This window comes from Triticum urartu, chromosome 1, assembly GCF_003073215.2.
Source record: "Triticum urartu cultivar G1812 chromosome 1, Tu2.1, whole genome shotgun sequence".
NCBI lineage: Eukaryota > Viridiplantae > Streptophyta > Magnoliopsida > Poales > Poaceae > Triticum > Triticum urartu.
Genome location: NC_053022.1, coordinates 560,691,631 through 560,717,762, shown reverse-complemented (window position 1 = coordinate 560,717,762; position 26,132 = coordinate 560,691,631). Strand labels below are relative to the sequence as shown.

Below are 26,132 nucleotides of genomic sequence, written 5' to 3'. Positions count from 1 at the left end.
TTTGGCAAGCATCATGTGGTGAGGAAAGATCTAGGCACATACGTCCAGTTGAATATGGGTAGCATGAGTTATTATTGTTGACATCACCCTTGAGGTGAATACATTGGGAGGCAAAATTATAAGCCCCTATATTTGTATGTGTCCGGTTGAAACGTTTTGCTCATGTGTATGCGGTGAGTGTTAGCAATCATAGAAGACTATATGATGGTTGAGTATGTGGAGCTCTTACTTAAGACTCTGTTGAATAAGTTGAATTGCAATTTCTTGGTGACTGAGAACATAGGTTGTTGAGTTTCAAGAGAATTCATAGTTTGAACCTTAACATGTGAATTGGTTGCTACTTTAACATGAGAAATTTTATGAGAAAGAATTGTTGCTATGATGCTAGAAAAAGTGATTGAAATTGTCATTGATCAAACTTATGCACTTTGCTAGCATTCACACTTCATAAATTATTTCTTTTATCATTTACCTACTCGAGGACGAGTAGGAATTAAGCTTCGGGATGCTGATACGTCTCCAACGTATCTATAATTTATGAAGTATTCATGCCATGTTTACAACAATTTTATAAGGTTTTTGTATGATTTGCATGGAACTAACCCAGACTGACGTTGTTTTCAGCAGAACTACCATGGTATTGTTTTTTGTGCAGAAATGAAAGTTCTCCAAATGAGATGAAACTTTTTGACAATTTTTTTTTGGAACAAAAGAGACCCCCCCAAGCTTCGTGGGAGGGCCAGAATTGCCACGAGGAGGGCACAACCCACCAGGGCGCGCCTAGCCCAGTGGGTTGTGCTCACATCGAGGCCCACCTTCGCATGAAACCACGCCAAAAAATCCTATAAATAGAGAAACGATCAGAAATAACCCTAGATTAGAAATTCCGCCGCCGCAAGGCTCTGTAACCACCAAAAACCAATCTAGACCCTGTTCCGGCACCCTGTCGAAGGGGGGAATCATCACGGGTAGCCATCTTCATCATCCCGGTGGCCACCACGATGAGGAGGAAGCCAGGTACCAGGCGGCCTGCGAAGCCCGTGATACCGCCTGGAAAAAGAAGGCGGAGGAGCTTTGGGGGCGGGCGCATCGTCGTGCGGAGGAGGTGTACGAAGACGGGTACTTCGCGAGGAAGGTCAAAGGCGCTGGGCGCCTCATCGCTGCATGGAGGTGGGCCGATAAGCTCCAGCGTGCCACCGACGAGGAGCTCCGGTGGGCGCCAAACGACATGGCAAGATCGTTCCCGCTCGTCCGCCAGCAAGAGGCAGATCGATACGTCAAGCACTGCGAGGCGAAGGAGGCGGAGTACTGCCTCCACACTGGGAAGATGTCGCGCACTAGGGAGTTGTTGGCGAGAGGCTGCCGGAATACTGGCCCCAGGAGGGATTATTAGTTTTAGTATCGTTTTCAATTTTATTCATTGTACCTAGTAGTTAAGTATCATCACATATATGTGATGATTATATATATATATATATATATTCTGTGATGAACTAATGAACAGAATGGAAATTAATATATAGATTCAAATTAATATATATATATATATATTATGAATTCCATTTTCTATCTGTTTTTGTATACTAATTTGAATCTAGCTGTTATCATCCACATATACATAATGGAAATCGTATATACACACATTGAAACAGAATATATAAGAACGAAAAACAGAATACACACATTGAAACAGAGCAATAAACAGAGCAATACTATGATTGATGTGAATACATAGCTATCCATGTCGAAACGACTCAACAAAATAAAACGCGTCCATGAGACCATGACCAGCAGCCCTTGCCTACGGCAGCTCTTGGCTCTGCGGTGAACTCGTGCAGGCGTTCGTCCAAGCGGTCGACACGCTCGTGATACATCTAGAGCGTGATCTCGAGCTCCAAGTTGGCTATCTCATCAGAGATCACTAGCTCGAGGATGCGATGGCCATGTTCCTCTACTGCGCCCAGGTGGACACCTGGGCCAAGGAGGCGGTCGAGCCTACCGACCAGCACGTTGGCATCGAGCGGGCCGCAGACAAGGCAAACAGTGTGGTGGGCGTCCGGTGCAAGTACGACGCGGCTGGCCTCTAGTGCAAGTAAGACACAGAGGGCCTCTACCCACTGCTGGTGAGGAGTAGTGGGGGTACTGACGGGACGTGTACCCAGCTGCGACGTCGTGTCGACAGTAGGCAAGCGTCGATGGATCCGTTCTTGCCGTGCGGCGCGCCACGCCTCTCACTCTGCGGCGCTCCAACGGTCTCGCCGTATGGCGAGCCGCAGCCTATCGGCGCAGACGCGCCTAGCCTGCTCTGTGGTGCGCCATCGATCATGTTGTGCGGCGAGCTGCAGCCTGTCGGCGCTGACATGCATATCTTGATCTGCGATGCTGAAGTGCCATGCGCCAAGGGTCTGCTCAACCCTAGCGATGACGCGCACACGGCGTCGTCCATCGCGTTGCTGGGGAGCGCCTCGGCCTCGACGGGCCGTGGCGCCTGCTCATTTTCCTTGTCGACGAGGTTGATGGCAGAGGCGGCACTTTGGTGGGTTGGCATGCTTGGAAAAGGTGTATGTGCTACATGCTACGCTTGTTGCCTCCGTGCATCGCGCGCCTCCTAGGTTTATGTGCAATATCGCTGGTTGGCGGGAAAACGGTGAGGAAATGGTGGCATGTTCATAAAATGCCATAAATTAATGGAAACTTACCATAGAAGGAACATCGAGCTAGCACAAGAAGTAGATGATAATCATATGATCGTTTATCCTAGTTAATTATGCATGTAATAGTTTACTTTGGTGTGTGGAAATGTCATGTGTGTATTAGCCACCTATGTAATTGGATGTTTGCCGCGTATTACACACATCTTGTTTATGTGAAATGTTTCTGTTCTCTTGGCTCAACACAAACAGTTTATTGGAATGAACTGTATGCCCTCCAATGCAAACACCTTGATCTGGTTGAACAATTTTTGTTGCGTTGCCTAATCGAAAACAGTTCATCCGAGTGAACTGTATGCCGTATATCGCACACACCTTGATCTGGCTGACCGTTTCTTTTGTGTTGCCTAATCACAAATAGTTCATACGAGTAAACCATATGCTGCATATCGCACACACCTTCATCTGGCTGCCCGTTTCTTTTGTTCCTCCTCATCGCAAACAATTCATTGAACTGGACCGTATGCCCTGCATCGCACACGTAACTCAAATATGAACCATGTTTGATGCATCCGTGATCACAAACGTTTTGCACCTTTTTGATAGGTTTTTTATACCACCATTTGCGATTATTGCATCGCACACAGTTTTGTCGAAGGGTCTCTGATGTCGCTTGAAGCTACGTCAGTATTTCCCCAAAGAGGAAGGGATGATGCAGCACAACGGCGGTAGGTATTTCCCTCAGATATGAAACCAAGGTTATCGAACCAATAGGAGAACCAAGCAATACAACGTAAACAGCCCCAGCACACAAATTACAAATACTCGCAATCCGGCTTGTTAAAGGGGTGTCAATCCCTTTCGGGTAACGGTGCCAGAAATTGGCAAACGGACGTGAAAGAGTTGTAAATATTGATAGATCGAATGCCAAATAAAATAAATCAGAATAAATTGCAGCAAGGTATTTTTGTATTTTTGGTTTAGTAGATCTGAAAATAAAAGGCAAATAAAAGTAGATCGCGATGGCAAATAATATGAGAAAGAGACCCGGGGGCCGTAGGTTTCACTAGTGGCTTCTCTTGAGAAAAATAGCAAATGGTGGGTAAACAAATTAGTGTTGGGCAATTGATAGAACTTAAAATACTCATGACAATATCAAGGCAATGATCATTATATAGGCTTCACGTCCAAGATTAGTAGACCGACTCCTGCCTGCATCTACTACTATTACTCCACACATCGACTGTTATCCAGCATGCATCTAGTGTATTAAGTTCATGGACGAAAGGAGTAATGCAATAAGAACGATGACATGATGTAGACAAGATCTATCTATGTAGAGATAGACCCCATCGTTTTATCCTTAGTAGCAACGATACATACGTGTCGGTTCCCCTTCTATCACAAGTTGGCGAAACAAAACCCAAACATCAGAGAAGAAATACGAGGCTATAATCAATCATGCATATAAGAGATCAAATAAACTCAAATAACTTTCATGGATATAAAAAGATAGATCTGATCATAAACTCAAAGTTCATCCGATACCAACAAACACATCGCAAAAAGAGTTACATCATATGGATCTCCAAGAGACCATTGTATTGAGAATCAAACGAGAGAGAGGAAGCCATCTAGCTACTAACTACGGACCCGAAGGTCTAGAAAGAACTACTCATGCATCATCTAAGAGGCACCAATGGAAGTGGTGTACCCCTCCGTGATGGTGTTTAGATTGGATCCGGTGGTTCTGGACTCTGTGGCGGCTGGAATTGATTTTTGTCGACTCCCCTAGGGTTTCTATAATATTGGGGTATTTATAGAGCAAATAGGCAGTCCGGGGGCCCCCGAGGTGGGCACAACCCACCAAGGCGCGTTTGGGCCTCCTGGCGCGCCCTGGTGGGTTGTGCTCTCCTCGGAGCACCCCCGGGCGCAGCCTTGGCCCATTAGGTGTCTTCTGGTCCCAAAAAATCTCCGTAAAGTTTCGTGGCATTTGGACTCCGTTTGGTATTGATTTGCTGCAATGTAAAAAACATGCGGAAAACGGTAACTGGCACTTGGCACTATGTCAATAGGTTAGTACCAAAAATGATATAAAATGATTATATAACATCCAAGATTGATAATATAACAGCATGGAACAATCAAAAATTATAGATACGTTGGAGACGTATCAGCATCCCCAAGCTTAACTCCTACTCATCCTCGAGTAGGGAAGTGATAAAAACAAAAAAATTGATGTGGAATGCTGCCTAACATGTCATATCATATTTCTTTTCTTTATAGCATGGACATTTGGACTTTTATATTGTTCAAAGCAATAGTCTACTTTTGACATGATAACTTAAATACTCAAGCATACCAACAAGCAGCCATGTCTTTCAAAATATCAACGCTAAAATAAGCTATCCCTAGCCCATCATGCTCAATCATTGATCCATTCATGAAACACACTCGCATATTAACTACACCCAATGCTCAAGTACCAGCCATTCTCGCTGTGTCAAGCTTGTGACTTGCGTTGTATCAGGTTGGTAAGAGCTTGTATCTCAATAGGACTGAATGTAGCCAGGAGTTGTCTTAGGTTAGTCTAATGTGCCAAAACATTAGTCAAACCATAGTGCCTCCTAGTTGTGCTTTTATAAGAGAAGATGGAGACTCAAATTCAAAATAAAAATTGCATAAAGTAAAAGAAAGGCCCTTCGCAGAGGAAAGTAGGGATTTATAGAGGTGCCGAGCTCAAAGCAAAAAACTTAGAGATAAAAACATTTTGGGAGGTGTATCCTTCCCACCAACGAAAATGACTTAGAGTTCCAAACACTTTCCATGCTAGATATATCATAGGCGGTTCCCAAATAGAAAATAAAGTTTTCCTTTTTCGACCATACTTTCACTTTCCATGGCTAGCCGTATCCGTGGTTGCCCTCCATACCAACACTTTCCAAGGAATTTATTATTTGACAACATAAAGTAAATTCATTTTTCGTGCAATGACAAGTGAATAAACACTCATCATGAGAATAACACATCTAGCATGGAAAATATTAGCCACCCCTCACCGCTCCGCGAGCGAAACGAACACACAAAAGAGAAGTTTATTTTGAAAATTAGAGATGGAACATACAAAATTGCTTAGAACGGCAAAACAATACCGCATATAGGTAGATATAGTGGACTCATGTGGCAAAACTGGTTTAAAGGTTTTTGGATGCACAAGTAGTGATCATACTTAGTGCAAAATGAAGGCTAGCAAAAGATTGAGAAGTGACCAACCAAGAAACGAATAATCTCATAAGCGAGCATTAAGCATAATTAACACCAAATAATGCACCACAAGTAGGATATAATTTCATTGCATAATTATTGATTTTCGTGCTTGCAAAGGGAATCACAGACCTTAACACCAATATTCTTACTAAAGCATAATTACTCATCAAGATGACTCACATATCACATCATCATATCTCAAAACTAATACTAAGAATCAATTTTATTTTGTCCAATGATCTTCATGAAAGTTTTTATTATATCCTTCTTGGATATCTATCACTTAGGGACTAATTTTTATGTGTTGATTTTGATAAGCTCGAACAAATATAAGTAAAGATCATGAGCATAATTTTTCTTTCTCTCAAATTAATTTAAGTGAAGCAAGAAAGAATTTCTTGAAAATTTTACTAACTCTCAAATAAATCTAAGTGAAGCCAGAGAGCATTTCTTCAAAAATACTAAAGCACACCATGCTCAAAAACATATAAGTGACGCACTAGAGCAAGTCCATATCTCATAAAAATTTAAGTGAAGCATAGAGAGCAATTCTAACAAGTCATGACATAATTTTGGCTCTCTCAACTAGGTTTGTCCAGCAAGGAATCAAGACTTAAAACACAAAATAAAACAAGCAAAGACTCATATCATACAAGACGCTCCAAGCAAAACACATAGTATGTGACGAATAAAAATATAGCTTTGAGTAAAATACCGATGTCGTTAGAAGAAAGAGGGGATGCCACTCGGGGCATCCCCAAGCTTAGTTTCTTGCTCCCTTTTGGATAATAGCTTGGGATGCCGAGGCATCCCCAAGCTTAGGCTCTTCTTACTCCTTATTCCTTCATCCATCGTGAGATAACCCAAAACTTGAAAACTTCAATCACACAAAACTCAACAAAACTTTCGTGAGATCCGTTAGTATAAGAAAACAAATCACTACTATAAGTGTTGTAAACCAATTCATATTTTGTTTTTTCATTATATCTACTGTATTCCAACTTTTCTATGGCAAAAACTCATCAAATAAAACCATAGAGACATCAAAACAAGCACACAATGCAAAGAAAACAGAATCTGTCAAAAATAGAATGGTTTGTAGCAATCAGACTATTTCATATACTTCTGTAACTCCAAAAATTCTGAGCAATTAGGACGGCCTGAGAAATTTTTATATTGATCTACTGCAAAAGGAATGGGTATTTTATCGCTCTTTGGTTGAAATGAAAATTATTTTTGCTAGCGCAAAAAATTCTATTTTTTCAGCAAGATCAAACAACTATGACCCAAGAAGATCCTATAGGCTTTACTTGGCACAAACACTAATTAAAACATAAAAAAAACACAATCATAACAGTAGCATAATTGTGCTAACACTCAAAAACAGGAAGCAAAAAGCAAAAATAAATTTTATTCATTGGGTTGCCTCCCAACAAGTGCTATTGTTTCACGCCCCTAGCTAGGCAAAAGATTTCAATGATGCTCACATGAAAGATAGTAATTGAAACACGAAGAGAGCATCATGTAACATGTGAAAAACACATTTAAGTCTAACATACTTCCTATGCATAAGAATTTTATAAGCAAACAAATTATCAAGACAAGAAAATTCTAGCATATGCAAGGTGGAAGAATAAAACATTGACGATCTCAACATAACGAGAGGTAATTTAGTAACATAAAAATTTCTAAAACCATGTTTCCCTCTCTCATAATAATTGTGTGTAGGATCGTAATCAAATTCAATAATATAGCTATCATATAAAATTTTCTCTTCATGATCCACATGCATAAAAGTTTTATGATCTTCCAAGATAGTGGGATTAACATCAACTAAAGTCAAGACCTCTCCAAACCCACTTATGTCAAAAATTTCATAAGATTGAACACTCTCCAAATATGTGGGATTACTTTTACCTAAAGTTGACGCTCTTCCAAACCCACTTTCAATATTATTGCAAACGTTATTATCAATATCATATTCATCATGAGGCTTAAATAAATTTTCAGAATCATAAGAAAAATCACCCCAATCATGATCATTGCAATAAGTAATGGACATAGCAAAATTAGCATCCCCAAGCTTGGGGTTTTGCATATTATTAGCACAATTGACATTAATAGAATTTATAGTAAAATCATTGCAATCATGCTTTTCATTCAAGGAGCTATCATGAATCACTTCATAAATTTCTTCATCACAATTTTCAGATTCACGAATCTCAAGCAAAACTTCATAAAGATAATCTAGTGCACTCAACTCACTAGCAATTGGTTCATGATAATTGGATCTCTTAAAAAGATTAACAAGTGGATGAGGATCCATATCAATTGATTTTTAGCAAGCAAAGATGCAAGCAAATAGAAGACACATGGCAACACAAGCAAACATGAGATATGATGAGAAAACGTCGAAAGAAAAAGAGGGCGGATAAAAACGCAAATATTTGTGAAGTGGGGGAGAGGAAAACGAGAGGCAAATGGCAAATAATGTAAATAGAGAGGAGATGATATTTGTGATTAGGAACCTGGTATATATTGAAGATACTCCCCGGCAACGACGCCAGAAATTCCTTTTGATACCGCTTGAAGCTACGTCAGTATTTCCCCAAAGAGGAAGGGATGATGCAACACATCGGCGGTAGGTATTTCCCTCAGATATGAAACCAAGGTTATTGAACCAGTAAGAGAAGCAAGCAACACAACTTAAACAGCCCCTGCACACAAATAACAAATACTCGCAACCCGACATGTTAAAGGGGTTGTCAATCCCTTTCGGGTAACGGTGCCAGGGATTGGCAAACTGACGTGAGAGAGTTGTAAATATTGATAGATCGAACGCCAAATAAAGTAAAAAAGAATAAATTGCAGCAAGGTATTTTCGTATTTTTGGTTTAGTAGATCTGAAAATAAAAGACAAATAAAAGTAGATCGCGAAGGCAAATAATATGAGAAAGAGACCTGGGGCCTGTAGGTTTCACTAGTGGTTTCTCTCGAGAAAAATAGCAAACAGTGGGTAAACAAATTACTGTTGAGCAATTTATAGAACTTCAAATACTCATGATGATATCTGGGCAATGATCATTATATAGGCATCACGTCCAAGATTAGTAGACCGACTCCTGCCTGCATCTACTACTATTACTCCACACATCGACCGCTATCCAGCATGCATCTAGTGTATTAATTCATGGAGACATGGAGTAATGCAATAAGAACGATGACATGATGTAGACAAGATCTATCTATGTGGAGATAGACCCCATTGTTTTATCCTTAGTAGCAACGATACATACGTGTCGGTTCCCCTTCTGTCACTGGGATCAAGCACCGTAAGATCAAACCCACTACAAAGCACCTTTTCCCATTGCAAGATAAATAGATCGAGTTGGCCAAACAAAACCCAATTATCGAAGAGGAAATACGAGGCTATAAGCAATCATGCATATATGAGGTCAAAGAAACTCAAATACCTTTCATGGGTATAAAAAGATAGATCTGATCATAAACTCAAAGTTCATCCGATCCCAACAAACACACCGCAAAAGAGTTACATCATATGGATCTCCAAGAGACCATTGTATTGAGAATCAAATGAGAGAGAGGAAGCCATCTAGCTACCAACTACGGACCCGAAGGTCTACAAAGAACTACTTACGCATCATCGAAGAGGCACCAATGGAAGTGGTGAACCCCTCTGTGATGGTGTCTAGATTGGATCTGGTGGTTCTGGACTCTGCGGCGGCTGGAATTGATTTTTGTCGACTACCCTAGGGTTTCTGGAATATTGGGGTATTTATGGAGCAAAGAGGCAGTCCGAGGGGCACCTGAGGTGGGTACAACCCACCAGGGCGCGCCTGGGCCTCCTAGCGCGCCCTGGTGGGTTGTGCTCTCCTCGAAGCACCCCCCCGGGCGCAGCCTTGGCCCATTAGGTGTCTTTTGGTCCCAAAAAAATCTCTGTGAAGTTTCATGGCATTTGGACTCCGTTTGGTATTGATTTCCTGCGATGTAAAAACATGCAGAAAACAGCAACCAGCACTTGGCACTATGTCAATAGGTTAGTACCAAAACATGATATAAAATAACTATAAAATGATTATAAAACATCCAAGATTGATAATATAACAGCATGGAACAATCAAAAATTATAGATACGTTGGAGTCGTATCAGTCTCTGATCGTAGTGTCACGTTAGCAGCATCCTGCGGTAGTGCTTCACCAAATTTGGGCCTAAGGGAATGCATTGTGGAGTAGCAATTAGATGATGGGTTGCGAGAGTGACAGAAGCTTAAACCCCAGTATATGTGCTATTCCGTAAGGGACCGATTGGATCCAAAAGTTTAATGCTATGGTTAGAATTTATTCTTAATACTTTTCTCGTAGTTGCGGATGCTTGCGGGAGGGTTAATCATAAGTAGGAGGTTTGTTCAAGTAATAACAACACCTAAAAAACGGTCCACCCACATATCAAATTATCAAAGTAGTGAACACAAATCGAACCAACATGATGAAAGTGACTAGATGAAATTCCCGTGTACCCTCAAGAACGCTTTGCTTATTATAAGAGACCGTTTTGGCCTGTCCTTTGCCTCAAAAGGATTGGGATACCTTGCTGCACTTTTGCTACTATTATCGTTACTTGCTCGTTACAAATTATCTTGCTATCAAACTACTCTGCTACTTACAATTTCAGCACTTGCAGACATTACCTTGCTGAAAACCACTTGTCATTTCCTTCTGCTCCTCGTTGGGTTCGACACTCTTACTTATCTAAAAGAGATACAATTGATCCCCTATACTTGTGGGTCATCACCTGCTAAGCTGAAGATTCTCAAGCCGGAGACGTTTATCCGAAGAAGGTTGCCACCCTCGACTTTGAAGACAAGTTTGGGGCTACTGATGGTGTCCTGGACAAGGGGGGTCCCTGCATAGCCGGTCTAGTCCCTATGCTGGACTGATAGCCCGCTAATGATGGACTTCGGAGGCCTCTAACCTATGGCATAAGCATATTGGGCTTCACCAAGTACTTGTCGTGTACTCCAAGGATATCTACTAGTTTGACATGTAATCCCTGGATGGCAACCGACCATGTGTAACCCTAGATACCCCCCGGTGCCTATTTAAACCAGAGGGTTGAGCCCGTAAAGGGACATCGATTATCATCTCCATTAGCCTTAGGGTTTATTCCACAATGTACGATCTCGAGGTAGATCAACTTTGTACTTTGATACATCCACAATATAAGCAAGAGCATGACGTAGGGTTTTACCTCCTCAAGAGGGCCCGGACCTGGGTAAACACCATGTCCTCTATCTCCTGTTACCCATCGATCTGATCTCACAACTCGAGCCCCCCTACCCAAGGTCTCCCGATTTTGACACCGACATGAGGTAAATAAAAAGGCAAATAAAAAGTGGAGCAAGTGGATGATAATTTGAGTGAAGGTACTTGATAGGTTTGGATGATGTCTCCCCGACAACATCACTAGAAATTCTTTCTGCTACTTGTGAGCTGCGTTGGCATTTTTCCCGAAGAGGAAGGGCGGAGCACTACAGTAGAGATAAGTATTTCCCTCGGTGAGAACCAATAGGAGAATCACGCCAAGCCTCGTGAACAACACCTACATACACAAAAGAAAATACTTGCACCCAACGCGAGCAAGATGATTGTCAATCCCCTTGACCTCGTTATTTGCAAGGATTAAATCTTGTATAGGAATATAAATAAATTTCAAAATAAATAAAAGGAAATAAAATGCAGTGGGTGAATAAATTACTGTTGGGCAATTGATATAAAAACGCATAATTATGATGTTATTCATGGCAATGATCATGTATATAGGCATCACGTCCGTGACAAGTAGACCGACTCCTGTCTACTACTATTACTCCACCAATCGACCGCTATCCAACATGCATCTATGGTATTAAGTTCATGAAAAACAGAGTAATGTCTTAAGCAAGATGAAATGATGTAGACCCAGGGGCCATAGTTCTCACTAGAGGTTTCTCTCTCCCGAACACATAGCATACGGTGGGTAAATAAATTACGTACTGTTGGGCAATGATAGAAAAATGTATAGTTATGATGTTATTCATGGCAATGATCATGTATATAGGCATCACGTCCGTGACAAGTAGACCTACTCCTGTCTACATCTACTACTATTACTCCACCAATCGACCGCTATCCAGCATGCATCTATGGTACTAAGTCCATGACAAATAGAGTAACGACTTAAGTAAGATGACATGATGTAGACAAAGTAAACCCAATGAATATGAATAAACCACATCATTTTACCCTTAACGGGAACAACACTAATACGTGTCTTGTCCCCTTCTGTCACTGGATGTAGAGCATCACAATATTGAACCCATTACAAAGTGCCTCTCCCACTGAAGATAAATCAATCTAGTTGGCCAAACCAAACGGATATATCGGAAAATAATATAAAGCTATAACAATCATGCATAATAAAGTTCAGAAAAGACTCAATTACTTTCAGCGAAATCATAAACTCACAAATCATTGGATCCCAACAAACACACCGCAAAAGAAGATTACATTGGATAGAACTCCAAGAAGATCGGTGAGAACATTGTATTGAAGATCAAAGAGAGAGAAGAAGCCATCTAGCTACTAGCTACTCACACATCATCGGAAGGCAGTAACGTTGATGTAGAAGCCCTCCATGATTGATCCCCCCCTTTGACAGAGTACTGGAAAGGCCTCCAGATGAGATCACAGAAGAACGAAGACTTGCTGCTGCAAAAAAAAGTGTTTTGGGTGGTTCTCTGTTGGTTTGGAAATATTTGTGAATTTATAGAAGTTGAATTAGGTCAAACGAAGTTGCATGGGGCCCACGAGCTTAGGGGCGCGCCTGGTGAGCTTGTGGCTCTCTCATGGCTCTTCTGGCCTCCTCCCGAAACTTCTAGGGTCCCTTCTGGTCCAGAAAAAAAGCACAGTAAAGTTTTATCATGTTTGGACTTAGTTTGATATTGATTTTCTGAAAAACCAAAAACATGCAAAAAAACAGGAACTGGCACTAGGCACTTGGTTAATAGGCTAGTCCCAAAAATTGATATAGAATAGCATAAAAATGCATATAAAGCATTCAAGATTGATAATATAATAACATGAAACAATAAAAAAATAGATATGTTGGAGACATATCAGGACCCCTGTCGGTCCGCGGAGCAGTCCGGAGTCTGTTTTTCCCGCAAATCGAAGCAACTTGTGGGGAGCAATGCGGGAGTTCGAACATCCACTTGACCATCAAAAAGCAATCACATGATCCTCCTCTCTTTTCTCCCTCCCTCTCTCTTCTCCCAATCGCGCACCACACACACACACACACACACACACATACCAACCACATGCATGCCCCCCTCCTCTGGCCTCCTTTCGAAGCTTCTAGGGCCCCTTCGGGTCCAGAAAAGATCACAGTAAAGTTTCATCGTGTTTGGACTTAGTTTGATATTGAATTTCTGGAAAACCAAAAACATGCAAAAAAACAAAAAATGGCACTGGGCACTGGGTTAATAGGCTAGTCCCAAAAATTGATATAGAATAGCATAAAAATGCATATAAAGCATTCAAGATTGATAATATAATAGCATGAAACAATCAAAAAATTTAGATACGTTGGAGACGTATCAGGACCCTTATCGATCCGTGGAGCAGTCCGCAGTCTGTTTTTCCCACAAATCGAAGCAACTCGTGGGGAGCAATGCGGGAGTTCGGACATCCACTTGACCATCAAAAAGTAATCACATGATCCTCCTCTCTTCTCTCTCTCTCTCTTCTCCCAATCGCGCACCACACACACACATACCAACCACATGCATGCCGCCCCTCCTCTGGCCTCTCCTCTCTCACATCTCAACCGGACGAATAAGGATGTTTTTTTGATTAAAGATTTTTTTCTTTGAGTAATTGTGGTTATAGACCGGATGACTCCCTCCTGCATCATGTCCGTGGTCCACGTCCGGACGAACATGAAAAAGACATTTAAACGGGCTATAGGTAGTAGGGCTTTGCACGTCCGGATCGAAATAGCTCTTCAGTGTTCCCCTGGAAATGGCCCAAGTAGTAGTACCCTCAAACGCAAGTGTGAACGGGCGACTGAAACCGGCGTCCCCTTTCACGGTACGTGGACCGACCGTTCTTTCTGGAACACACAGAAAACTCATCTAGGTTAACTTTTGGGGGTTCCTGAATTTAATTTCGCCGATGCGCTTTCAGTAGGAGGAGACGTCCTCGTTAACGACGAGGCGCTTACGGTAACTTCTTAAATCTTAAGATGATATGCCAGCTTAGTCTCTCAAAGGTGGTCATAGGGGTAGGACGTGCGTGTGTACATTCATATGGATGAGTGTATGTGCGAAGTACGAGCGTTTGCGTTTGTATTGTGTTAAAAGAACCCCTAATCGCCTATGAAACACCTACTACGCCGGGTACGTCCAGACATTTGTTAGGCATCGTTGCAAAAACGATTGGTTGTTGAGTATTTTTTTTAGAATTAGTTGGTTGTTGAGTTGAGACACAAACTTAAAAAAAATGAGACCAACTCAAGGGGTAATTTTCGTTGGCATTTTTTTATATAGAAGAAACTTCACAAACACCGCGTGTTCGAGTCGAGACTCGAACTTGAATGGGCTGACAGCAATCTCAACTGTCCAGCCAACGGGTCGACGCCCATCAGTATTGAAAAGAAAAGAAAACCTCACCAGTACCACTCCCTCGGGCCCAAGTGTGTGTGAAAGTGGGGGGACGAATTCAGCCGCCCGGTTCACGATACGTGGACCGACCGTTCTTTCTGGAATTGTGGAGCACAGAAAAGAAGGCAGCCCAGGACGCGCCGCCCCGCTCCCCGACCCAACGGCAGCACCCGGATCGGACGGCCGGGAACCTCGCGTGGGACGAAAGCTAATCGACCCCCGCCCCCGCTGCGATCCGCCGCCCACCGCCGATCCTGCGGCCACCATTCCTGCGTCCATCCAAAGCTAACCAAACCCCCCCCCCACACGCGCCCCGCACACAAAAAAATAAAATTCCATTCCCCACAAAAAAAACCCTATATAAAACCCCCCATCCTCCGCCTCCCCCAACTCCGATTCGAAATACTCCTCCTCCACCTAGGGTTTTGCTGCCTCCCTCCCCCACCGCCGCCGTCGCCGCCCGCGTCCACCATGGTGAGTCCGGCGCTCACGGTTTCCGATTGATTCCGCTGCGTCTGGCGTTGGATCCGGGCCTGATCTGTTTCGATTTGGCTTTGTCGCAGGCGCTGCCGAACCAGAACACCGTCGATTACCCCAGCTTCAAGCTCGTCATCGTCGGCGATGGCGGGACTGGTGAGCCTCCTTCTCCCCTTACTCTCGTTCGTTGTGGTTGTGGTAGATTAGGCCGTGATCTGTCCGATGCGCCTGCTTGTTGCCGTCGTTGCGGCGAGATCTGGCTCAGTTACCAGTTTGCCTGGCCTCCGGATGGAATCTGACGCCCTATTAGGTGTTGGGGATTGCGGGGGCGACCCTAATCCGTGCCACGAAAGGGTTTCGTGGTTGGTCCTGCCGTAGGGAATCAGTTTTCGATGCTTTCCGTTTTGGAAAGCAGGGAAAACAGAGTTAGTAATTGCGAAAGGGATAGATCATGGAGGTCTCGATGCTTTTGCATCATATATTTTACCAATAGACTATGTCTGTCAGATTGAACCTCTTCTTATAAGCAGTTGCTCCAATAGTTTATAGCAACTGAATATAGAGTGAAAAATTACCAGCAGATTCTATGTATTAAAAGGATTATTTGAACAGGGGAGTGTGTGTTCTTTGAATTATTATTAGATCGGACATTACTGAAAGGCAAAGATGGAGTAACATTACTGTTTATGAAATGTTCCATTTTTCATGCACCAGTGTAAAAGGTCTGCCTATTAGAATTGTGTTTAGGTGCAATGGAAGACCTAATTTGAAGTAATAGTTGTGCTTACAAATGAAAATTCCCTTGATATCTAAATAGTTTTGTCTCAGTTCTGAATCACTTTAGTGCCATCTGCTAGATTGGTATCTCATGCATCATGTATGCTAATCAAAACATGAACCTACCATAGCATTGCTCAATTGCAATTGTCAGTATTTTTTTTACTGCTCAGCCCTTTCTTCATTAGCATCCTGCTTTGCCTGGTTATCCTTCTCCAACCATTGACAGCAGAGGTTCTGATGCTGTTATCTGTTTGCAGGCAAAACCACATTTGTGAAGAGGCATCTCACTGGAGAGTTTGAGAAGAAATACGAACGTATGTGTATTCTCTTCTGCACCTATGCCGCTTGGCATGCATCATGTCTAAGAAATTCATCATTTTTTCCCTTTTGCAGCCACCATTGGTGTTGAAGTTCACCCGTTGGATTTCACCACTAACTGTGGAAAGATCCGTTTCTACTGCTGGGACACTGCTGGGCAAGAGAAGTTTGGTGGCCTTAGGGATGGATACTAGTAAGTGTTTTGTGGTGGATTTTAGCTATTTTTTTCTGCACATGACTGTTGTGTAGCTGTCTAAATAGTAGATGTATTTGTTAGGGTGTATTTATTTCCTTCGATTTATCAGTATAATGCTTACCTTATTGTTTCTATTTGTTTGACTGATATTTCTTTCTTAATTATTTGTGCAGTATCCATGGTCAGTGTGCGATTATCATGTTTGATGTCACTTCAAGGCTGACCTACAAGAATGTTCCTACGTGGCACAGGGACTTGTGCAGGTTTGCTTCTGAAGCAATCATCTCTACTTCACCGAATCTGATATTGTGCTATCATTAGAGTTCTGATGTCTGTATATTAACCTGTTGCAGGGTTTGTGAGAACATCCCCATTGTGCTGTGTGGCAACAAGGTTGATGTGAAGAACAGGCAGGTTAAGGCCAAGCAGGTGACATTCCACAGGAAGAAGAACCTCCAGTACTATGAAATCTCTGCCAAGAGCAACTACAACTTTGAGAAGCCCTTCCTTTACCTTGCTAGGAAGCTGGCTGGGTAATTTTCTTTCATCCCCATTGCTTTCCTTTGCCTGTAATATTGCATCATTGTTCTTGTACTAAGGCTTTTTTGCTGATGTCAGTGATCCCAACATCCACTTCGTCGAAGCAGTGGCCCTTAAGCCTCCGGAAGTGACCTTCGACTTGGCCATGCAGCAACAGTAAGTGACTTGTTCACTGGGATTGTTCATGTTCAGTTTGTATGTTCAAATGAATGAAGTAGTGGATTGCTCATTTGCTTTTTTGCGACTTCTGTAGGCACGAGGCTGAGCTTGCGGCTGCAGCGGCACAGCCACTGCCTGATGACGATGACGATCTGATCGAGTAGAGAGAGGATCATGAGTCTGTCTTATCAATCAATACTTTGAGAGCCAGAGACTATGCGAGTCGGTTTTAGGTTGAAGGCTTGATTTGGAGTAGTCAAGCCGGATGTTTTTCCTGTCTGCCTTGCCTTGTCTGGTGGGCTGCAAACTGTTTGTGTGACATTGATCTACATCATGTTGCTTGCCATGGATTTGTTGTTGGCCACCTTGATGGTTCATCAGTATTATTATGCCTGTTGGCTCAATGTGTGGATCATATATTTATCTTGAGCATCTGTGTGCTTGCTATGCGCTTGGTTTTGTTATTATAGGTTCGCTGCCGGACTATGTCAATGGCCAGGTAGGCACTCGCTACACTTTTTTTTTAGAGCTGGTGATTTTGTTTATCTCAGATAAACACAATTTGCGGTAGCACAGCCCTCTGTTGAAGAGCTCGGTCTAATCAGCATTTCCGATGATGTTGAACTTGTTAATATTTAAATCATTAAGACAATTCAATTTATTGACTGGGTAAATTGAAGCCCAAAAGAAGGAAGTAGTTCTGCGGCCAAGGCCCCTGCCATTTGGCTAGTAGTTCTGCTGAAGCTTGAATTGCTCTTACGGCTGACATCTAAAATTTTGCTTCATGCAGCCAATTCAACACCCATGTGCTTCAACCTTCACCCACTCGTCTTGCTATCCGGCCGTTGCCCTCTTTTGCTTATGCTGATGCTAGGGGCCAAGGACACCTCCAAGCAAAACAGAGGGAGTTCCCATATTCTAGGATTCAATGAAATTGTGCATCTTGGCCGGAATGAGCATTCCCATCACATAGCCCTACAGAGTTAAGACAACCTCTTCGAGTGGAATAGAGGGTAAGCGAAGATACACCTCTATGCAGCCCAATTGAAGCACGTTCCGTCGACAAGCATGACACTAGTGCAAAGCTAAGAGATGTGTAATTAGCATGGTGGTGCTTGAGAGAACAAGAAGCAACACACAAGAATGACCAACTTAAAAGAGGGTGATGCTTACACCAAGTTCTACAACCGGATCAACGCGAGGACAAGAATAAAAATCACATCCATAGGGTAAGCACAATCTTGATTGGGTCATCGAGCATGAACAAAAAGATACTTCTCCGATGCCATGGAAAAAGAGGGCTCTAGACCAAAAGATTTCAACAGGGAGGAGCTCAACCTTGACACACGGGACTTGCATGACCTTGAGGCCCCTTTCACCAAGGAGGAGGTGTGAGAGGCCATCAATCAAATGCCAAATGACAAGGCACCCGCGGTGGATGGGTTCATCGGGCATTTTTTTGGAAGTGTTTGGGACATTGTTAAGGTTGAAGTCATGAGAGCCAACCATAATTTTGGTAACCTCCATGGTGCAAATCTCCAATGGTTAAACTCTGTAAACATTGTGCTTTTACCCTAGAAAGAGGGTGTGGAAGAGATCATCGACTATGTGCCTATTAGCCTCATTTATGCCCTTGCAAAAATCATTGCTAAGATACTAGCCATCCGGCTTAGTATGCACATGAACTCTCTTGTTTCTAATGCCTGAAGTGTGTTTATCAAGAGAAGGGCATTCATAAGAATTTAATGTACGTGAGGAATCTTGTCCGCCCGTTGCACACTGGACGACCCTCACTCTTATCTTCAAGCTTGCTTAATATTCGCAAGGCCTTTGACTACATGAAGTAGGAGTACATCACTGCCCTACTCCAAAAAAAGGGTTCCCAAGCAAGTTTAGGGATTGGATCACCGCCCTAATTTGCACATCCTCCTTGAGGATGCTTTTAAACGGGGTGATCGGACCTCCAATCTAGCATGGTCGCGGGTTTCGACAAGGTGACCCCCGCACTCCTTTTCATCATCGCAATCATTCCCCTCCAGCGCGTGCTTGACTTGGCAACAAGGCATGGTCTTCTCCACAAGATCATGGTCGGGGCACCATGGTTAGAACCTCTCTTCATGTAGATGATGCGGGATGTTCATGGCCCCAATCGAGTGTGATATCTATCCACCAACTTCCACAAGAGACCCATGGTCCCAATCGAATGTGGTCATTTTAAACCTTGAACCAATCCTCCAAAGTTTGTCGGCTACTCGTGCTTCCTTACTGATAACATACTTGGGCCTTACGCTTTTGGTTTGGCAACTCAAGAAGGTGGACTTCCAATAGCTCGAGGACAAAATTGCACTAAGTCTTGTCCCTTGTGAATTAAAAATATTACTAACATTGGCCGCTGGTGGTATCCTGGACTAGAGGGTGCTTACCTTACCATCTCCCGACCATCCTGGTCGGGCCAAGGACCCCCTTGGCGGTTAATTACTAGGCCTCTTCAGGCAGCCCATGACATATACAAGAAAGATTCTACAAGGCTTGCACGTAACATGAGGACTCTTCTAAATCCTAGGCCTCTGGTACATTATATAAACCGAGGCTAGGCTAGTCGGTAGAACATATTCTAGATATTCTATAGATTCATTCACACATACGATCTGGAAGTAGATCAATCTATACTTTGTACCCCATCCACAATCAGTACAATACAAGCAGGCGTAGAGTTTTACCTCTTTGAGAGGGCCCGAACCTAGGTAAATACCGTGTCTCCTTTCTGTCTTGTTACCATCGTGCCAAGATCACCAGCTCGGGACCCCCTACCCAAGATCTGCCGGATTTTGCTCCGTTAGTCGCAACGCCCTTGTCAAGTCGGTTATCACCTCGGAAACACACTTCACAGAAGCCAATAAGCTAATGAGAGCTTTTCTTTGGTCGGTGTAAGATAAGACTATTGACACCAAATGCAAAGTCAATTGGGACACCGTGCCCCGCTCCCATGAACTCGGCGGCCTCGGCGTGCCCAGTCTTGAGAAGTTTGCTAGGGCTCTATGATTGTGGTGCCTTGATATGAGTGGAAGGATCCAACCAAGACGTGGGTCGAAAGGGGCAACCCTTGTGATGAAATGGACCTCGATCTATTCTATGCTTCTACTACTATCACCATTGGCAAATGGTGCGTGCAAGTAATAAGGAAGCCCGAGGATATCACACCTCCAACCTTTGAAGTCTCGACAAGAAGGAATTAGACAATGTGAGAAACTCTAAGGAACGGTGCTTGGCTTTCCAAGATCAACATTAACTTCTCGATGGTCCACGATGCTGAATTTATTGCTCCTTGGACTCTACTTCATGATTTCCACCTTGAAGACAATGCCAAAGATGAGATTACTTGGAAGCACACGGAGAGTGGACACTATTCGGCGGCCTTCGCTTATAAGACACAATCTTTAGGGGCCACTCGCTCACCCATGGAGCTCAAGGTTTGGAAGGTTTGTGCACCGCCTGAAGTCAAAGTCTTTGCTTGGCTAGCTATGCAAGATGGGATTTGGCCAACGGTAGATTACCTAAGAGAGGATGGACAAACTATGGCCTTTGTCCTCCTTGTCAAAGAGAGGAAGAATCCGTTGCCCACCTCTTCTCTAAGTGCAGATTCACCTTGGGGCTGTTGAATTTGGTATAGTGGCCCCAACTTGTGTGCATTGACACGTGAACTTGTCACCTGGAGTGCTCAATGAAGAAGTGGCGGGTCAACTTATCAGGGAACAATATCCCCAACAGAAAAAGCCACGACCTCTTTTACCATGCTCATCGGCAGGATTATTTGAAATGAAAGCAATGTGTGCGTCTTCCGGCATACGTCGGCGCCGCCTTTGATTCTGCTTCGCGTCATCGTTTCTATGCGCACAGCGGGTGCTAAGGGTCCGGGAAAACAATACCGCGGTGTAATTCGTAACCGTGGGTAGAAACTAAAAACAAACAAACAAGCTCTATTTTCCTTGTTAATTTATTTAATGGACGAGGCAAACTTTTTGCCATTATTTGCACTTGTGCGCCGGATGGATACCTACCAGTAGTGGCGAGGTGAGTGGCACGCGCTGGATGCCATCGTGGAGGTCGCTGTGAACAAGCGTATGTGGTGCGCAGGTGGTACCTCGGCCAGCGTTGGTGAAGCAAAGCAACCAAAACCCACCACCACACACACCCACACGGGTGAAATGAAACAAAAGCATCTCATCGCATCGGCGGAGGCGTCAACACTTTGGATCCCATCCACCCCCTTCTTGCCTTCTCCTCCCCTCTTTAAAGCCGCCGCCCCCCCTCTCCATCGACCGCACTACAGCTGCTGCGACACACACCAGAGCTCAGTCCGTTCGTTCGTTCGTTCGTTCGTTCGAGCTTAGAGAAGGACGAGATGAGGATGTCGCTGCTGAGATCCGCGTCGCAGCACCTGCGCCGCCGCCGCGACTACTCCTCCGCCTCCGCCTCGCCCGAGCGCAAGGTGGCCATCCTCGGCGCGGCGGGCGGCATCGGCCAGCCGCTGGCGCTGCTCATGAAGCTCAACCCGCTCGTTTCCTCCCTCTCCCTCTACGACATCGCCGCCACGCCCGGCGTCGCCGCCGACGTATCCCACATCAACACCCGCGCCCTGGTGCGTCCCTACTCCCTCTCCCTCCCTCCCTTCGCTAGATCTGTGCGTGAATGGTCCGTCTGATGGTGGCGCTGCAGGTGAAGGGCTTCGTCGGGGACGACCAGCTCGGGGAGGCGCTGGAGGGCGCCGACCTCGTCATCATCCCCGCCGGGGTGCCCCGCAAGCCCGGCATGACCAGGGACGACCTCTTCAAGATCAACGCCGGGATCGTCAAGGGCCTCTGCACCGCCATCGCCAGGCACTGCCCCAACGTAAGCCCTCACCACTCACTCTGCTACCACTGTAGATAGATCTGCAGTTCGGTGGAGGCGACATAGTTAGATTTGGTTGCTAAATGCGGTAACCATACGTTTTGCTGCCTGGAATTGATTCTACTTGCCGGCGGTTGTAGTATGTTTTGCGTTCATTTCTGATCTGGGGCGTAGCGACAGAGCAGTCAAATTGTTGCATAGGATTGCTCTGTACTAGTAGTCTACAAGAGTTGTCTGCCCAAAATGAACCCAACTGCCACAGCAAAATCAGGCGTTAGTACTTTCCTGCCCGGAATCTGTAGGCTGCTTCTATATAGGGGGCACAATTGGTTCAGGCCTTGCTTTACAGTTTGAGCTTGGCCCTCTTCATTTTTGTTCTCGGGCAGCGCAGTCACATTGTTGCATATGATTGTTGTAGGTAGTAAAACACCTAAAACAATGATTTGCTCCAAAGAATTGAATTGCTGTTGCCAAGCATAATTGCCACTGCCAGTCGGTTGTATGCTTTGCATTCAGCGATGATCTGGGGGAGAGCAGTCACGTAGTTGCATCATAGGATGACTGCCACTCTGTTTGCCCAGAATGAACCCAACTGCCACTACCAAGTCAGGTGTTTCTTTTCTGCCTCAGTGTTTTAGGCTGTTTGTAGACAGCATGCTTGCTTCAGGCCTTGTTTTACGATTTATGTTCTGGGGCCGTGCAATCACATTGCTGCATATGATTGTTGTAGGTAGTAAAACTCTATCAGCTTTGCTGCCCAAATGCTGTAGGCTGTTTGCTAGGAGGCAAATTTGATTCAGACATTGTTTTGCATTACTGCGATGGCCAAGGTGTGGCATCCATGGGTAGTTCTATTTTCCCACTCAAATGCGCATTCACATCAAAATGCATGTCTTTTTGTATTAGAAGAAATCCAAGAAACTGCAGAACTTGCACGACTGCAATGCAAACAAACTCTATGCTACTCGACGTAAAACTGCTAACTGAAATTAGATAAACGAAAAAAGCAAAAGAAGCAAAGAAAGCTGCTCTAACACTAACACTATCCAGCCATTGGCTCCGGAGGCCTGGCATGACATCATTGTGTAGTTTAAGCATGCTCATGTGTGCGCTACTGTATGTCAAGATGTCAACTGTCGTTTATGAAGTAATATTTTAAATTATACATTATTTATGTAAAAATCTGATTGTGGAATTGTCAATTATGCTTGTTCAGGCTCTCGTCAATATGATCAGCAACCCTGTCAACTCGACTGTCCCAATTGCAGCTGAGGTGTTCAAGAAGGCTGGTACCTATGATGAGAAGAAGCTGTTTGGTGTGACCACTCTTGATGTTGTTCGTGCTAAAACATTCTATGCTGGAAAGGCAAACGTGCCAGTTACTGGTATTAAGATGACCTTTCACTTAATTATAGGGAAATTTGAGATTATGTTGTTAGATTTTATGCCTCTGTCATTTCAATCTGAGTTGTTGCTGTGATCTTTTGCAGGGGTGAATGTTCCTGTTGTTGGTGGCCATGCTGGAATCACTATCCTGCCACTGTTCTCACAGGTCTGGCATCTTAGTGGCTTAACTTGTTTTGTTTTATTTCATTCAATATGTGCAAATCTAGCAAAATTGTAAGCACATACTGATAACAAAATTTCATAGCATAGTTGTATAAAATTATTCTGAATGCTGTTGGCAAGTCGTTTTAGCTAATAAAATCTATGTTTTGGATAAGAATCAACAGTATGCCTCTCTAGTGATGCTTATCTTTCATCTGTCAATCACTGAAACACTATGCAACTAATGCTGTTTTAATTTTATGCTATATCTTCCATATGTTTTAACGCCAACGCCTCAAGTTAACAACTCAATTCTTTATATTTGATATAGGCTACTCCTGCAAGTAATGCATTGTCCCATGAGGACCTTCTCGCCCTCACGAAGAGGACACAAGATGGTGGGACGGAAGTTGTTGAAGCGAAGGCTGGAAAGGGCTCAGCAACATTGTCGATGGCGTAAGTCTATGAACACGCACAGACTTTCCTGAGCATGTCCTCTTTCTGCTAGTTTTATGCTCTTGAAAATAACATGCTATTATCCCTGTGTGTCCATGGTTTTTATAGAATATCAAAGTAGCATATTAGTGTTTATACTCTGCAATCAGCATATGACCAACTTCAGTATGCATAACCTACTTGCACTGACTAACTACTGTATTGTAGTTCTTGTATCCATTTGATTGTATCTTCATAGCTGTGCTTTACTGCCAAATACTCCCTGCGTTCCTAAATATTTGTCTTTATAGAGATTTCAACAAGTGATTACATACAGAGCAAAATGAGTGAATCTACACTCTAAAATATGTCTATATACATCCGTATGTGGTAGTCCATTTGAAATCTCTAAAAATACAAATATTTAGGAACGGAGGGAGTATGTACATATGCGAATGTGTTTTCCATTCTGTTTATCAGTAGTTACATGTTCATTCATTGTATAAGTGGCCTTCTTTTTCTTGCGTGTTCATTTTGTTTGGGCCTTCAGTTTAATGTTTTTTTTCAGTGTGATACTTAAACATTTGGTTGCGTAAATTATGTTGCACCCTGGATTTCTGATTTTTTTTGGATTACTGACCTATGTACTATTGTAGAGAATATTCTTTACTAAATAGTTTTTTGATCCCACTATTAATCTTCTGCTTTTGCTTTCACGTGAAATGCATACATTCAGTTATGTCCAACATATTGTACTCTTCTGCTCATTTTAGCTGGAAATTACCATCTGAAATGAGACATGGCCATTTTGATCTATGTAGATGAATTCCGTAGCAATCTCTTGTTTTATAGTATCACATTGCTGATCTTAGACTGGACTTCATTATTTGGTTTTCGCTGACAATATTTTATCTTCTGTTTTTCCAGATATGCTGGTGCAGTTTTTGGAGATGCATGCTTGAAGGGGCTCAACGGTGTTCCTGACATCGTAGAGTGCTCTTTTGTCCAATCAACCGTAACAGAGCTGCCATTCTTTGCCTCCAAGGTGATTTCCTGTTGCCCCCATGTAAAAAAGAAAGAAAGAAAGGTTTTTTGTTGTTTCTATATAGTACACAATCATTTGCCTGCATGAAATTTGCTTGCATGCTTATTCCTAGAAGGTGTTGCTATGTTTTTGACTTTGTAAGCAGGTATCCAAAGTGTAGGTTTCTGTTAAATCGTGTGGCCTGTCACAGGCCTGGCAAGACACTCTCGTTGATTCGTAATTTTTTGGTTGATTATTATGTTTATGGAGTTATCATTGTCGTAGAGGGTCAGACATGTCCCATTTGTTATAATAATCGAACTGGCATACCACAATTCACAGATTGTGCTTTGTTTCACATCATCTAAGCCCATTTTTGAAGCCTGGAAAACATGCCTGTGCTGAATGCTATTCCACAACCTGTTAATTTCCGTGAGAAGATCGAGACTTGGTGTGCTGAACACTACTTTCTGTTGGCATTGCACAGGTGAGGCTGGGGAAGAGCGGAGTGGAGGAAGTGATGGGGCTGGGCGAGCTGTCGGCCTTGGAGAAGGAGGGGCTGGAGAGCCTCAAGGGCGAGCTGCTGTCTTCCATCGAGAAGGGTGTCAATTTCGCGCAGGAGAGCTAGGCGGCGACCTTCTCAGCCTATATCGAACGGTTCACACTTGAACTCATGCAATTTTTGTTCGGCCGCTTTTTTGTTGCCTCCAAACCCGGTTGTGCTGCGGGGCATCGTGGCGTCGTCGTGCTCCACAATAAAATGTACTGGCTTTAATGTCGCCAGACTGAACTGAACCTGTAGTATCAGAAACAGCAGACACCGGTGCCTATGTGTTTACAGCATTTGTACCCGAGATCACGAAGCGAAACTGAAGATTCTGTTGGCATTATATTGTGCCGATCGCCCCTTGTGTTCTACATACAGGGGTGGGTTTGCCATTCCTCTGTTGAATTGTCGACACCGTTTGTTATCTGTTGAATTGAACTGAATCTGTCGATGCGTGCTTGTTTGGAGATTAAGTAGCAGTCGAGGTGGGTTTGTTACGAAGTGTTGAGAGCTCAGCTCGTACGTTCTGGGTTATCGAATGATGCGTGGCGCGTAGGAGGAGAGCAGTGCCAACTAA

The 26,132-nt window shown here is 43.5% G+C and overlaps 2 protein-coding genes across 2 annotated transcripts; both read left to right on the top strand.

The window, feature by feature from the left end:
* Window positions 1-14,958: 14,958 nt before the first annotated feature.
* Window positions 14,959-17,540, top strand: LOC125530162 (GTP-binding nuclear protein Ran-2). Its single transcript, XM_048694573.1, has 8 exons — window positions 14,959-15,115; window positions 15,205-15,274; window positions 16,156-16,212; window positions 16,292-16,409; window positions 16,586-16,675; window positions 16,766-16,945; window positions 17,031-17,108; window positions 17,206-17,540. Exons 1-8 carry the CDS (start codon window positions 15,113-15,115, stop codon window positions 17,273-17,275), a joined length of 666 nt encoding a protein of 221 aa, XP_048550530.1. The 5' UTR covers window positions 14,959-15,112; the 3' UTR covers window positions 17,276-17,540.
* Window positions 17,541-21,388: 3,848 nt separating this feature from the next.
* Window positions 21,389-25,898, top strand: LOC125530156 (malate dehydrogenase, mitochondrial-like). Its single transcript, XM_048694563.1, has 7 exons — window positions 21,389-21,750; window positions 21,828-22,001; window positions 23,218-23,386; window positions 23,492-23,553; window positions 23,881-24,005; window positions 24,912-25,029; window positions 25,496-25,898. Exons 1-7 carry the CDS (start codon window positions 21,514-21,516, stop codon window positions 25,634-25,636), a joined length of 1,026 nt encoding a protein of 341 aa, XP_048550520.1. The 5' UTR covers window positions 21,389-21,513; the 3' UTR covers window positions 25,637-25,898.
* The last annotated feature ends 234 nt before the right edge of the window (window positions 25,899-26,132 follow it).